Consider the following 15,684-nt stretch of genomic DNA (forward strand, 5'->3'; position numbering starts at 1 on the left):
CTTGTAAAATGAGGATAATAATAGCCATAGTTGTTGTGTAGTTGTGTCCAACTTTTTGTGACCTCATTTGGGATTTTCTTGGCAAATATACTGGAATGGTTTGCTATTTCCTTTTCCAGCTCATTTTACAGATGAGGCAAACAGGGTTAAGTGACTTGCCCAGGGTCACACAGCTAGTAAGCGTCTGAGGCCAGATTTGAACTCAGGAAGATGAGTCTTTCTGACTTCAGACCTGACACCAGCTGCCCAATATCCATAGTACCTACCTCATAGGGTTGTGTGGCTCAAATGAGATAATGTAAGGTACTTTGCAAACTTTATATCACTATATGTGTCAGTTATTATTATTATTATTATTATTATTATTATTATTACCAACAAACTTGTCATGAATTTGAGTTTTTCCCAGAACCCTCACTAGAATTAAATAGATGTAGATATCAGTGTATTGGTTGGTATCCACTAACCTCCTCAACACTGTTGATCCTATCAAACAAACATGGGGAGGAATTCTTGATAATGGTGAGATTCTGTGGTTTTCTCTATCCTTAAAAATGTTTGTATGTATCTCTTTGCAGATTTCGAGGGAAATCCATAGATGGGAGATATTGTTCAAGTGATGGTAAGAAGAAACTTTGATTAAAAGAAGCTTCTGTTGAACTTGGAATGATAGTAAATATTGTATCAGCAACCCCTGCTCAGAGAAAAGGGGAAAAAAATGATTCAACAGCTCATACTTTCTTACCTCTCTAGCTTTGAAAAACCTTCCTCTGGGCGATATCCCAAGGGGTAGTTTGACATGGTAGAGTACTTTCTGAGGTAACCAAAGCTAATAGGAATTATGAAACCTACCTTGATTAGATTTAGGTTCTCAATAATGTGCCTATTCTTGAGACACTAGATACATTATGTGAAGGCGTCCTATGGTATAGTGAAAAACACACTGGCCCTGGAATTAGAGGATTTGGGTTCAAATCCTACCTCTGATGCTTACTACTCATGTGACACTCAGCAAGTCAATAAGCTCCCTGGACCTCAGTTTCCTCATTTGTAAGATGAGGGAGCTGGACCAAATGACCTCTCAGGTCCTTTCCTGTTCTAGATCTCTGAACTGTGAACTAACCATGAATTTTGATTATAAATGTGACATATTTAGAAGAAACCAGAGGAATCATGAGTGACCAGAGATCATACCATTGCCAGAGCAGAATGTACTGTACTTGCCCTTAGCAAGAGCCACGTTCAATGGCCAGTGTACAGTTATACAGAGCTCAGTCTGGGCAAATCCAGTTTAATTCTACCTTGCCATTTTCTTGAACTAAAAATAATAAATGCAAACTAAACATTATCTAACGGATTTGACACAGACCAAGAGCACTGTCCTAGAAAACAACACTAATACTGATTAAACAGTACACAGAACACAAAGGTGATCAAAATAAACAACTAGAGAAAATATAACCTATTTCCTACCCCTTGAATTTGACAAGTAAGGGTAGAGTGGTCTTACTTGGGTCTTTTGGGGGAACATAAAACTTTTGAAGTCTAAACTTATTCCTCCAAACTGCTGATCTAGGAATCGGCATCAAAGACAGGTAGGTGGTAGCCACAGGGCCGTTCTTTGGACACCATCAGTGATTTCTTCTGCTTACTCCCCCTAGAATTTTGCCTCCTCATTTTTCATGTGTTTTATTGATTTTTGATGATACTGATTCCTTTATCTCACTGGTTCTTCCCTCAGCTTCAGATCCTTCTCCCTTTACAGAGTGTTTTGTATCCTTTAGAATGTAAGCTCCTTGAGGGCAGAGAAATTATATAGAGAGCCTGGTATTCACTAAGTAGTGTTGTTCAGTTTCGGGTTTTTTTTTAAGTCAACACAAGTCATATTTAAGCTGATAGAGGAAATTTATTTTATTTGTCAAATATGTTTTAAATGAAAATCAGTAAAATATTGCTTGGTAGGATTTTGAGTGTGGCTAGATCTTAATACATTTAGGAACAAGAGTCAAAAGTGGATTCTTCTTCAGTGGAGACTGGATAACCATGGTGATGTTATAAAAGGTATTCCCATTCAGTTATGTTTTACCTATAGATCCCTTCTTGCCCTGAGATTCTCTTCCTTAGTATCTAATGTGAAAAGTAATTCTCTTTCCCTCCTCTTCTACCCCTACTATACATCATCAAAGAAAAGTTTGGAAAGTTGGTGGAGCTGGTTCACTTAAGCGTAATCATTCATAGAATTTTGGGCCTGTTACTCATTCTGCTCTGCACATTAACTGAGTGGTAGACATATCCTTCCTAAAAAGGAAGTGGACTTAAAAAAGGAGTAAAGTCTTTGCAATAGAAAGAGGCAAAGAATCTGGTTTTTGGCCATTAGAAGTTAGTGCAATGCAGGCAGGCTCCAAGAAAAAGCAATTTACTCCCAGCCCCCACGTCCCATTAAGCCACGTGGCCACTGACGAGACTAGGCTGAAATATTATCTTAGAGTAATAATCAAAGCTCTCCTTTGTCAAAGTATAGCAAATATAATTTAGTTAAACTGAACTGAGAAAATGAATTATGGGGCAAGGGTAATACTTCCAGATCCCAGAGAAAGCTTTAGGAAAGGAAAGAAGGAAATGTCTGTAAGATAGCCTGATCTTGGAATAAAATTTGGTGTTGGGGGGTAAGGAGGTATGGTGGTGTTAAGGACAAGGGTAGGACCTCACAATTCAAGTAGGTCTACATCAGGAATGCATGCAACTTGAGGCTGGCAGCTATGTGACGCAATGGATAGAACACCAGACCTAGAGTCAGGAAGACCTGAGTTCAAATTTAGCCTCAGACGCTTACTAGCTGTGTGATCCTGGGCAAGTCACCTAACCCTACTTGTGTTTCCACATCTGTAAAATGAGCTGGAGAAGGAAATGACAAACCACTCCAGTATCTCTGCCAAGAAAACCCCAAATGGGGTCACAAAGAGTTAGACAGCACTGAAAAAATGACTGAACAACAACACCTGAGACTAACAAGATAAACTTGGGGTCTAGACCATAGATGGGAAAAAATTTAAGAAGCTGGTTCAGGGAGGGACCTAAAAATCCTGTAATACTTGGCCAGAATTTCAAATGAAATTAATCTAAATCTGATCAGAGGGGATTCTTTTTCAAATTGAAGTCCAACTATATGACCTCTGAGTAACCTAGTCCACCTTCTACCATCTCACTCCAGAGAGGAATAAGAAAGAAAAGAAATGGGGACTGTGTGTGCTCTAACCTACGACATTCAAACAAACCAGCAGTGGCTAAACTTACTGAGTTATGATAAGCAGCCTGTATTCTGTAAGGTCATTTGTTTCTGTGTTTTTTCTGTTTTCTTCCTCCCACCCCACTCCCGCTCTTAATTACTTAATAAGATTTAAAAACCCCAACCCACTTGACTGATTTAAGTAAAAAATGTATTTTCTCACACCTCAGTTGGGTTACATAGAGGGCTCAATACGCCCCTAGAAAGGAGGTAATGGGTAGCACTGAGAGCTCAAAGGAGGCAGAGAACCCAGGATTGATAGAAATGGTGAAAGACTTTCTTTCCTACCTCTGTTAACTTCTCATGAATTCCTATCTTTGATCAAAGCGCCGTCTATGGCACAGCTTGTTTTAGACAGATGTCCCTTGTGATGAGACTAAAACCATTGCCATAACATTGGCTCAGGGCAGCAGTTCCCTGTTTGGTCCTTTGGAGCCTATTGTACTATTCTTACTTGTCTTGGGTATTTTTTTTCCTTCTGGACTCATCTTTACTACAACAAGATGATTTCACTTGTAAGATGACCAAGGGCTCTAAGAAAAATTGACAGGGTGTCAGAATGACATTTGTGATGCACAAGTTTGTTTTTGAAGATAACACTTGTTACCTTAAATTTTTCTGCAGTCCAGGGACAGCCTGAGTCCCATGTGTCTTAATGAATGAATGAATGAACGAATGAATGAATAAATGAGTGAAGCATTTATTACATATTTACTATGTGCAAAGCACTTTACTAAGCGCTAGAGATTCAAATAGAAAATTAATATGGTCCCTGATCTAAAGAAAAGATGGTGGAGAAGAAACACTGAAAGAAAAGGGGGCTTAGAAGCACTTACTCTCAGTTACATCCATGATAATGTAAGGCATTATGTCATTATTTTCAAATATTCCGATGGATCTGTGGCCTTTCATCAGGTGGATATTTCCTCCAATAATGCAGATTGCAGCCCACCCATACCTCCCCATTCTGGATGACTCTTGTCCAAATCCTGCCATTAGTGTGCTTGGGCCTTCCTTACTCTCTCTTGAATCACAAGGAAGCCAGGAGAGCACAAAGCTATCTATCACTTAGCCCTTGCTTTCACCAAGGGACCAGCTCATTTTTTCACTTACATATTTCTTCGTATGAGGATCCTTTATCCCATTTCTCCCTCATAATCCCACAATTGTGACATCACAGTGAGAATGTGCTCACTCTGTACCTCTTCATTGCCCTTTGTGTAGTCCTTAATTTCAGTTCTTTAGAAACATTAGTGTTCCCTGACTTATTGTCATTCAACAACCATGGAACAAAGAGATTATTAAATCTTATTCAATATTTCCTGCTTCCACGTGCCAGCCTCCCACCCTCCTGGAGAGGGTCAGTCTTCTAGAGAACTTAGAAGAAGCACATGCTTCACTTCATTGCCAAATGGAAGGCTCTTTGGCATTCTGTCTCTGTGCTCATGATCTTGGAAACACAGACTTTCCCCCACTGATCCCTACTTCCCAGAGTCTTCATCACAACAGATACATAAAAGAGAAGTTCATCAGAGTAGGGGGAAATTTCAGGGTACTAAGTTCAGTGCCCAGTCCTTAGCACAATGCTTAGCACATAGTAGGCACTTAATAAATGTGTGTTGATTTGACTTACAAATGACTTGTGGACAGGTAAATTACAGGTATGTACTATGTTATTCAATTCAGCTTAACGGGACTTAACACAATAACTAGATTTTTATAGCTACCACCAATTTCACTTACTGTTTCTCCTTCCTGATTCCACCTCTAATGTAGATAGAGCTTTCACTTTCTGTTAGGTTTGTTGATAACTGAAACTGCCTCATTTCTGGCTGGTAGGGTTGGAAGAGACCTCAGTGGACATTCCTAGTAACAATTATCTCCTGGTTTCCAAAGCACTGATAAATCTCCCTGAAATTGTTTCTCTTTTTTCCTGGATTTTTTTTGTGAAAAGGAGTTTTATAAAATAAGGTTGGAAAGGTAGGTTAAGAGCCAGATTCTGGAAGCCCTGAAATGCCGGGCTAAGAAGCATTTATTTTAAGAGCAATGGGGAGCCATTGGAGATTTTTAAGTTAAGAAAGTGATAACATGGGATTAGGGATCCAGGTGGTGCTCATCTACTAATAACAGGACTATGAAAATACCAGTTTATTTGAATCACTACTCTCTAGTTGGACATATGGGGATGGGGGTGGAGTTAGGGTGGGTGGCTGTTTTATCTTGAAACACCAGGGAGCTGTAATGGGATGGGGGCGGGGTTGGGAAGGTGAGTGTATCAGGGAGCTCAAATAAGAGGTTTGGCCAATAAAATTCTGGAGAACTAGTCCCCAAGAAGAAGGCTGAACTCACACTGAGTGTCTGTTATATAGCTTCAGTCCCAGATAATATACCCAGAATATACTTCATATGTGGAACATACATGGCTTTATCTCAGATCTGGTTTCTGCAGACCTGAGCTAGGCTTTCAGTGTGAAGCCTATGGTGTCAGATCCAGACACAGGCAATTAAAACTAAAGAAGAGGACTAGGAAGGAAAATTGTTACCTCCCTTTTGATTTGACTGGAAGAGGGCAATTAGGGTTCTCCCAAAGACAGAAGAAAACATGAAGGCTAGCAAACTGGCAGTTAAGTGACAAGTTACTGAAATAATAATTAATAATAAGAACTAACACTTGTATTGCACTTACTACGTGCCAGGCACTGTGCTAAGCATTTTACAGTTATCATCTTTTCATTCAGTCCTCACAACAACCCTGGGAGGTAGATGCTATTATGATTCTCATTTTACTGATGAGGAAACTGAGGCAAACAGAGAGTAAATGACTTGCTCAGAGTCACACAGCCAGGGGGCAGTTTGAACTCAGGTTTTCCTGACTCCAAGCCCAGTGTTTTATCCACTCTGCTACCAAACTGCCCAGAAAACATTATGGGACAAAGTTAAAATTAAGAGCAAGTTTTAAAGATTATTTTACTAATCAAGGTTTTTGTACAAGATTATGGTTAGAATTAGCTATTAGAGAAGGAATGAAAAATTAGTGCAGAGATATATGCATTCATACATACACACACACACACACACACACACGGCATATTAGAGTTTATTCCTTTTTTAAAAAAAGAATTGCCCCCAAAGCACAAGCTATTTTTGTTATTTCATGAATGTTTGGCTAACTTTAGTTATTTTAATAGAGGAATTTATTTTTATAGGAACAAAATTGTGCAACACATAGGTAGGACTGAGTTAGAATCAGCATCACAGGTCCCAGTTGGCAAATTCATGCCCCCTAGTGGCAATATACTGAAATTCTGGTGCAGTTTTTTGGATGCAAACTCCAAGGTTGAGGCTGTAAAATTAAACCTTAATATGACAGCTTCCTAATATCAACTTTGCCTTTCATTTAATTTGTGCATTCATGCTTTTCATGGAGCTATTTGGATTTAGCTTTATTCCAGTCAAAAGGACAGAGCATTAGCATTCTAAAAATTGCTTTTATACATATTTGATATTTCACATGCAGAGCTAGAAGCAACTGTTTAGGTTGCTTCCTCATTGTACAGGTATAGAAACTGAGGTTCAGAGACTTGTTCAAAGACACGTTGGGAATAAATAGAAGAGATATAATTCTAACCTAGGTCAGTCTTCTGACTCCAAATCCAATGTTCTTGCTTTTACACCAAGGGAGGAATTTCAGTCCAGTCCACAAGATGATTTGAGGGGTCAGAGCTTATGGCATGCCTCTCATTCAGAATCACAAAATCTCAGAGTTGGAAAGGACCTCAAAGGCCATCTGTTACTGTGGTTCAGTTGTGTCCAATTCTTTGTGACCCCATTTGGGGTTTTCTTGGCAATACTGGAGTGGTTCGCCATTTCCTTTTCTGGCTTATTTTACAAATGAGGAAACTGAGGCAAACAAGGTTAAGTGACTTGCTCGGGGTCACATAGCTAGTAAGTGTTTGAGGCTAGATTTGAACTCAGGTCCTCTTGACTCCAGGCCACTCTGCCACTGAGCCACCTGCCCTAGAGGGCATCTAGCCAACCCATATTTGAATAAGAATTCTCCTTTACAAACTAAATCTTTTTGGGGGTCCCAAGTCCTCTAAAGAGGAGAAATGACTACTGACTGGGGCAACCTATTTCACTTTTTTTTATTATAGCCTCAACATTTTCATTGGTTTTATTATGAAAACAAAATAAAACTGGCTAATTGGCCCTTTCTCTTCTTGTCTCCTCCCAGTACAAAATGCTTACATCTCCTAATGGCCAGCATCCTCTTAGACCTGCAATTGGACTCAGCACATTCTTCTTGGTGACCTTGGTCTTTATTTGGCATGTTGGCTTTGTTTGATCACCAGCTTGATTCCTGCTTCTGGGTATAGGGACTTTCCCCTAACCACATAGGCAGTGTTTACCCATCTCATATTAAGTCAGTCTGTGAGGCTGCTGCTTGGCATGCCTTTTTTTTTTTTGGTTAGGTAATCAGGGTTAAGTGACTTGCCTGGGGTCGTACAGCTGATACATGTCTGAAGCTGGATTTGAACTCAGGTCCTCCTGACTATCCCCTGCACCACTTAGCTGCCCCACTTGCCACACTTCTTGAAGTACATTTTGTGGGGTTTAGGGACCACCATGTCAGTAACAGCATTGTCAGCACAAAGAGAACCTTTCAATGCTAATAATTAAGATCTGCCTTCACTTCAAGATGAAATCTACTTACAGGCAGCTCCACCTTTAAACTCCCTATTCGAAAGCTCCTGTATGTTTCCTCTAGAGCAAGATCAATTCCTCTTCCACAAACAGCTTTTCAATACGTGAAGACAGTGATCATATTCCCTTTGTCTTGTCTTTTTCAAGCTAAACACTCCCAGTTTGTTCAACCTCTCCTCTCTGTGACATGGCTGAGGACTTTCACCATCCTGGTTGCTCTTCAACTTATCAATGTCACTAGTAAAATGTTATACCCAGAACAGAGCAAATATTCCAGATATATTCCAAGCACATTAAAAATGCTTGTTAAGGGATAGCTAGGTGGCACAGTAGACAGAGCATTGGTCCTGGAGTCAGGAGGACCTGAGTTCAAATTTGGCCTCAGATACTTGACACTTACTAGCTAAGTGACCCTGGGCAAGTCACTTAACCCCACTGCCTATCCAACAAATAAAAATAAAAATGCTTGTTGATTTGAACAGGACAGAGTATAGAAGACTGTCACTTCTCTAGCAGACACCATGCTTCTCTTAATGAAGCCTGAGACTGAATTACCTTTTGTTGGCTGCCATGTTACACTGTCGATTGATACTGAGTTTGTAGTCTACCAAAAATACCAGATCTTCTTCAGACTAATTACTATACAGCCAAGCTTTCCTTCCCTATTTTGGACTTGTGAGGTTGATTTCATGTCTCTTCAGTAGAGAGAGAAAAAAATAGTAAAATTTAAGGCCTGTTCACTTCATAAATCATCTGGATCCAATCACAGTGCCTCAGCCCTATCTGAGGACTTTGTGCTTGGTAAATGTTCGTTGAATTTGAAAAAACCCCCTGTGTTCCAGAGCAAAGATAAAATCACCCATTGGTCTCCATCTCCCTGGGCTCTGAAATACAGAAATGGGTGAACACTGAGCAGGAAGAATTTAGGCTAGTGCCAAGGAAGACCATTGCTAACTTAGAAGGACTATACAACATATAAGGAAACTGACTGTACAGCTTCACTGACCAAGGTGAAGTCTCATCTGTCTAAAGTGATTTAGTTGTAAGCTTTTCTGCAGGAGGATGAAGTAGATGGCCTCTGGAGGCCCTTCTCGAGTTGTTTCCTCTAACAGCTGTCAGCCACCAAATAGAGGTGCAATACTTTTGGTTACTAATCAGTCATGATGAATCATACAATGTCAGAAATGAAAGGGGCCTTAGAGATGATCTAGTCCAAGCCCCTATTTTACATTTGGACAAACTGAGGATCAGAACATACCCGGGTCTTCCTAAAAGAATAGTTGTCCCACATGAGCCCATATAGTGTAAAATATAACCACATCAACCCATTCCAAGGGATGTGCTTCTGGAGCCAAACTTGCCTTTGGAGACACCATAACACATTTGCCAGCTATTTGCTGGCTGGTGTTCACCTCAAATATGTCTCTGCTGAATTTATAGACTCCCATGGAAACATAAAAAGAAGACTAATTTAGCTTGCCACTGTCTTTTCAGCTTTATTCTTTTGGGCTACTTGCCAACTTCCCAACTCTTTTTCCCAGTTCACTGTTTAAGTTAGCAATCAGTGAGTTATGAACCAGCCTGAGAAGCTTTACTAGTTTTTCTGGTTAATGTAAAACTAAACAAAAAAATAGCTTCCCACAACCTGGAAGAAATGGTTTGGCAGAGAGAAAGAGAGAGAGAGAGAGAGAGAGAGAGAGAGAGAGAGAGAGAGAGGGAAAACAATGTTCCAAATGAATTTCTAATTGGCATACCCTTTCCTAGCTGAAGCATTTCAACTAAACATGGATTAATGATTCAATTTTATTGCCAATTAATTCCAAAAAAAAGTTTCCCAGATACTTGGACTATAATAGTTGCCAAGGTTACAAGGTGAAATCCTCCTTTCCTGGTCCAACTAATGCTTTCTTTCCTCCTTAGTTTGGTTCCACAAGACTTAATGGTTCTACCATTAGTGCCAGTAGATATCTATCTACAGGTTCTATCATGATGGAAAGGCTTTAAGTATGGCCCCAATGATAGCCTAAATCTGCTTTCTAAAGTCTAGCCTACCTAAAATTGGAGGAACTCATTACTGATGGGTTGGTCACCAACTTGACAAGCCATAGCACAAAGAGAACCACAAAATGATCCTTATTTCTGTGAGTCCCCCTTGTTTCTGCAGATACTTTGCTGGAGTGTTGGCAAAGAGGCAGAAGATACTAAGAGCCAGAGTTTTTAAATTTAAATTCTCTGTAGATACTAACTTAACTGTTGGCACCTCAAATGTGAGATCCTTCTACAATGATCAACAAGTGAGAATTCTATTGGAGGACCTGAATCACACAAATATTGATGTTCTTGCTGTGAATGAAGCCTAAAGACATAAAGCAGTGATATGAAAGTGGAAGAAGGCTTACAGTTCTCCTTGGAGAAGCAAATAAAAGAGTTGGCAGATTTGGTTTTTGCTTGCCTCCAAAGACAACAAGAAATATCATTTCATGGGTACTTGATCACCTTATAACTGCGGTGCTTATACTAAGCATTTGTAAAAAGACTAACCTGCAGGATACTGCAGCATATGTACAAACATTTGTTACAGGAAATGAGGGAGAGAACATGTACAACTAAAACCTGCTAACAAATCAACAAATACATTCATTCTGAACAACTTCCATGGAAATATGGGCATAGGGAACAAATATTTGTTAGAAAGTATGACTCAAAGATTAAGAAAGAAAAAAAAACTTAAAACTTGCAGACTACACAAAAGCACCATAGACATTGGAGGTGCTGAACATGACTAGCACCAAATAACATTACAAAACATGAAACTAACTAAATCCTAATAGAAAAATATTGGCTAGTGATATGGGTGTCCCTCCTTAATCAGCTAATCTGACTATAATCAGACCATTGGTTTATTGGGGAAAAAAATCAAAACCAATACCAAATCAGAAGAATGAATGAGGAGGGATAGAACCACATTTATCCAGACCTTAGTATTTGCCAAGAACTGTGCTAAACACTAGGAATTTAAATAGAAAATCAAGACAGTTCATATTCTTAGAATTAGAACTCACACTATATTTGGGGGAGCCAATGTGTATAGTGGGGTTCAGTTTCAGGGCAGATGATAAGGCCTGGTGGTCATCCCTCTTAGTGGAAGGATTGTAGTTGGTGACTGCCAGCTCATACAAGTGGTATAGTTTCCCCACAACATCTCTGTCTACTTCACTCTACTAATCTTTATTCTAGTTTAAGACTTTACCATCTCTTGCCTTAATAGCATCCAAATTGGGCTTCCTGCTTTTATTTTCTTCTACCTCTAATCCATTCTCCATACATGCATTTTCCATCTCCATCCATCTTTTATGCAGCTGCCAAATAAATAGTTCTCATCAATCAGTAAGCATTTATTAAGTGGCTATTGTGAGTAAAGCACTGTGCTAGGTGCTAGGGATAAAAAACCAAGGTGAAACAATACCTTTACTCAAGGAACTTACAATTAATCTGGAGAGGAAAAAGTATATGTATATAATATATATATACATATGTTTATACATACACATATATATATATATGGAGAGAGAGAGAGAGGAAGAAAGAATATGCAAAATAGGTACAAAATAATTTTGAGGGAAAAGCAGTAGCAGCTAAGGGGATCTGGAAAGGCTTCATGTAGAAGGTGGCACTTGAACTAAGCCTTAAACAAAACTAGAGATTTTTATGAGGAGAAAATGAGGAGAGAGTATATTCCAAGCATGGGAGTCAGCCAGTGCAAAAGACCGGAGAGAGAAGATGGAGTGTCATGTGTAAAAAAATAGTAGGAAAACCAATTTGACTGTATTGCAGTACACATTAAAGGGAATAATGTGTAATAAGTCTGGAGAGGTAAGCTGGAACCAGGTTTTGAAGAACTTTAATTTTTTTACTTAAAATTTTAATGATATGTTTCCTTTTGAATCGCCTTTATTTTTAAAAATCAAATACAGATTTACAAAAATCTCTCCTCTCTCTGTGACTTCTACCCTCCCCATTGGGGGGGGAATAAAAACAAACCCCTTATAACATACATGCATTATCAAGCAAAACAATTTCCGACATTGCCTACATCCAAAAAATATCTTATTCTACACTGAATGCATCACCTCCCTGTCAGGATGCTCTACCTCATCAGTCCTTTGGAATTGTGGCTGGTTATTACATTGATCAGAGTTTCCAAGTCTTTCAAAGCTATTTTTGTTCACAAAATCAGTATATAAATTGTTTTCCTGGTTTTGCTCACTTCATTCTGCATCATTTCATAGAATTCTTCCTAGGCTTCTCTGATGAAACCCACCCCTTTTCATCATTTCCATAATACGATACTATTCTAGTCCATTTGTATGCCATAATTTGTTTAACCATTCCCCAGTTGATGGGTACTCCTCTCAGTTTCCAGTTCTTTGACACTACAAAAAAAAATACTACATGTTGAGGTTGGGGTTTTTTTTGTTACATATGAGTCATTTCTCCTTTCTTTTATCTCTTTGGGCAATATGTCTGATATAGTGGTATTACTAGGTCAAAGGATATTCATAGTTGAGTAACTTTGAAGCATAGTTCCAAATTTCTTTCCAGAATGATTGGACCAATTCATAGCTTCACCAACAGTTCATTGATGTATTTGTTTTCCCATAGCACCTTTGACATTTGTCATTTTCCATTTTTGCCAACTTTGCCAATTTGATGACTGCAAGTTACTTTAATTTGCATTTCTCTAATTATTAGTGATTTAAAAGTATTTTTCATATAGCTCTTGATAGCTTGGATTTCTTTCATAGAAAAAAAAATGCCCTTGATCATTTATCAATTGGTCAATGGCTCTTTATTATAAATACTGATTAGTTCCATATGTGTATATATGTGTATATATATACATATATGTATGTGTGTATATATATATACATATATGATGAATGAGAAAAAGAGCCTGAACTGTCAGAGTGTGAAGTATGTCTGCTCTGTGAATAGGAAGAAAAGGACAGATGCAATGGGTGTTGTAGAAGTAGAAACAGCAAGATTTGGCATTTGATTGAATATGTGAAATGAGTAAAATTGAGGTATTGAAGATAAGGCCAAGATTATGAACTTGGGTGGCCAGAAAAATCACAAAAATAGGAAAGTTTGGAAGAAAAGTTCTGTTTTGGACATGTTGAATTTAAGATGTCCATGCTGTCCAAGATGCAATTGATAAAGTGGTACTGGAGCTTAGGAAAGAGGCTAAGACTGCATATATTAATCTGGCAGTTATCAGCGTAGAGATAATTACATCCATGTGATCTGGTGGTGAGGAGACAGAAAGAGAGAAAGAATAGAAGAAAGCCTAGGAAAGACACTGACATCCATATCACTACTCTTCCAAAACTCCTATTGTTTTCTGAATAAAATACAAAACCCTCAGTCTGGCATCTGAAGCTCTCCACAATCTGGTTCCCACCTACCTTTCCAGACTTTATTCATATTGCTAGTCTTTGTGTACTCTCCATTAGCTTCCCCCAAACACAACATCCTGCATCTCATTATCATGCCTTCACATAAGGTGTCCCCCAATCCTGGGGGCACTCCTCTTTTACCCTCCTTGCTTAGAATCTACAGCTTCCTTCAAGGCTCAGTTCAGATGCCATCTCCTATATGAAGACTTTCCTGTACACCCATTCCCCAGCTGTTACTTTTCTCATCTTCCTCAAATTACCTGTATTTACTTATTTGCGTATATGTTATATGCCTCTTTCCCCACCTCTCTCCCCAGAAGAATGTAAGCTTCTTCAGGTCAGGGATTTTTGTGTTTGTCTTTGTATACCCAGCACCTGGCCCAGTGCATAGCTGAGTTTGAGAGGTCTATGGGAAATGAAGGAGATTTATAGCAAGCATTGTGGAATCAGAGCTAGATGTATAGATTTGAGAGTCATCTGCACAGAGATGCTTTTTGAACTCATAGGACCAGATGAGATCAACAAAGAAGAGTGGATATAAAGAGAAGAAAAGTATCATGTCATTGCCTGGGTTGGGGTATGGGGAGACAGCCACACTAAGGAGACTGAAAAGAAGTGTTCAGCCAGAGAATGATCAGATGAGATCAGCCATAGAAATCAAGGGAGAAGGGTATGTGGTCACACATATCAAAAACTACAGATAAGTCAAGGGGGTTAAGGACTGAGAAAAGACCACTGGATTTGGTATCAAAGGAATCCTTTGCAACCTTGGAGAGAGCAGGCTCAGTTAAGAGGGTTATCTGAAGCTATATTACAAAAGGTTGAGAAATGAGTGGATGGGGAGGAAGTAAACGTAAGGAATTGCTCACGTCCACTCGGTCTGATCTAGCTGCTCTTTCCATCTTCATCTTCTTTAGTGACATTGCTTCTTTATATAGTCCACATTAGAGGTTGACATGTTAAAATATTTTCACTGTGTTTTCATTGATGAAAGTAGTTTTTATATAAATACATGCTGATGTATCTGTTCTACTTTTTCGTGTTTGTTGTTCTTTTTTTTATTTGTAAATGCTTTAGGGATAATCTGACTTAGTTATATCTTACAATGTAATTTCTATAGACTTATTTTTCCCTTTATTGTTCTTTGCTGTTTTGTGAGGTAATATGACTTTCCCCAGTTATGTTTTGCAAGTGAATTTATGTTCTAAAGCAGTATTGCCTTTGGCTACTGTGTTCTCTGGTTGGCAAGGAATAACTAAGTAACCTCTGAAATGTTTTCTGGAGACTTTAAGTACATAGTGAAACTAAGCTTGCCAAAAACTTTATTTATTTTCTCCAGAGACAGCCTATGAACCATCCTTTAACTTAGCTGAAAATTTTCTAATGTCTTATGGTTTCACTTATAGTGAGAATGCTTAGATTGATATGGTTTAGGGCCTCTAATCAAATGGCCATTTGTTGGTTTTGGATGGGGTCTTACACTTCAGAGTATCAACAGTCAAATTAATTTTAACAGCCTAAAAACTATACAATTCTAAGCACTCTCAGCTGCCTTTTCTACAATTCAGTGGCCAATGAGAACTATACAGGAGTGAGGGCCATTTTGCATTTTTTTGTTTCATGGGTTGCCATGATCAAAGAATTCATTGCCTAGGGGTCAACCTACTAATAATGAATGTCTCTTTAGTGAGGATACTTAATGAAATAACTTAATGGGTTGCTCCTCAAACTGTAGACATAGAATTATAGGCTCCATAGAACCTCTCAGAATTTTTGCTCCACTGGCCTATCTCTGGAGAACCCAAGATCAACTCCATGCTCTTTGAAGAGGCCTTTATTGAATGGAATTAGTTGATTTACTTGTAATTAAGAGCCTTTAGCTTCAATTGACAGAGCAACTTTTAAGTGGAATAATTGTAGGAGAGTGGAGATAGAATTTCCTTTTTAGGAAGTTGCCACTCCTAAATATTGAGCAACCAAATTCTAAACTTATGGAATGACTAGCAAACCAAGTGACCTAAACTAGCTATAGAACTTAAGTTTCCATAGAAACTGAATAACACTATATTTCAACTTTTCTGTCCAAAATTTGAGAATATTATTGAATTGAATTCAGTATTGAAAATATTGAAAAAAGCATTCTTTTGACAAGCCTCATTTTGTTTGCCATAAAATTTGTAGAAGAATTTGTACCATCTAGTAAAATCATATAAATCATATATAATGATCCTTTAATTA

General features: G+C 38.5%; 1 protein-coding gene across 3 annotated transcripts in view; it reads left to right on the forward strand.

Moving 5' to 3' along the window:
* The window catches only part of SIDT1 (SID1 transmembrane family member 1), a 162,293-nt gene that overhangs the window by 107,217 nt on the left and 39,392 nt on the right, over window positions 1–15,684 (forward strand). For all 3 annotated transcript variants that reach the window (XM_027868372.1, XM_027868379.1, XM_027868385.1), the window contains exon 10: window positions 579–622. In XM_027868372.1, the coding sequence (XP_027724173.1) occupies window positions 579–622 (44 nt within the window). The remainder of the gene's footprint in view (window positions 1–578; window positions 623–15,684) is intronic.

The sequence above is a fragment of the Vombatus ursinus genome, unplaced genomic scaffold (assembly GCF_900497805.2).
Source record: "Vombatus ursinus unplaced genomic scaffold, bare-nosed wombat genome assembly UNPS02001419.1, whole genome shotgun sequence".
Taxonomy (NCBI): Eukaryota; Metazoa; Chordata; class Mammalia; order Diprotodontia; family Vombatidae; genus Vombatus; species Vombatus ursinus.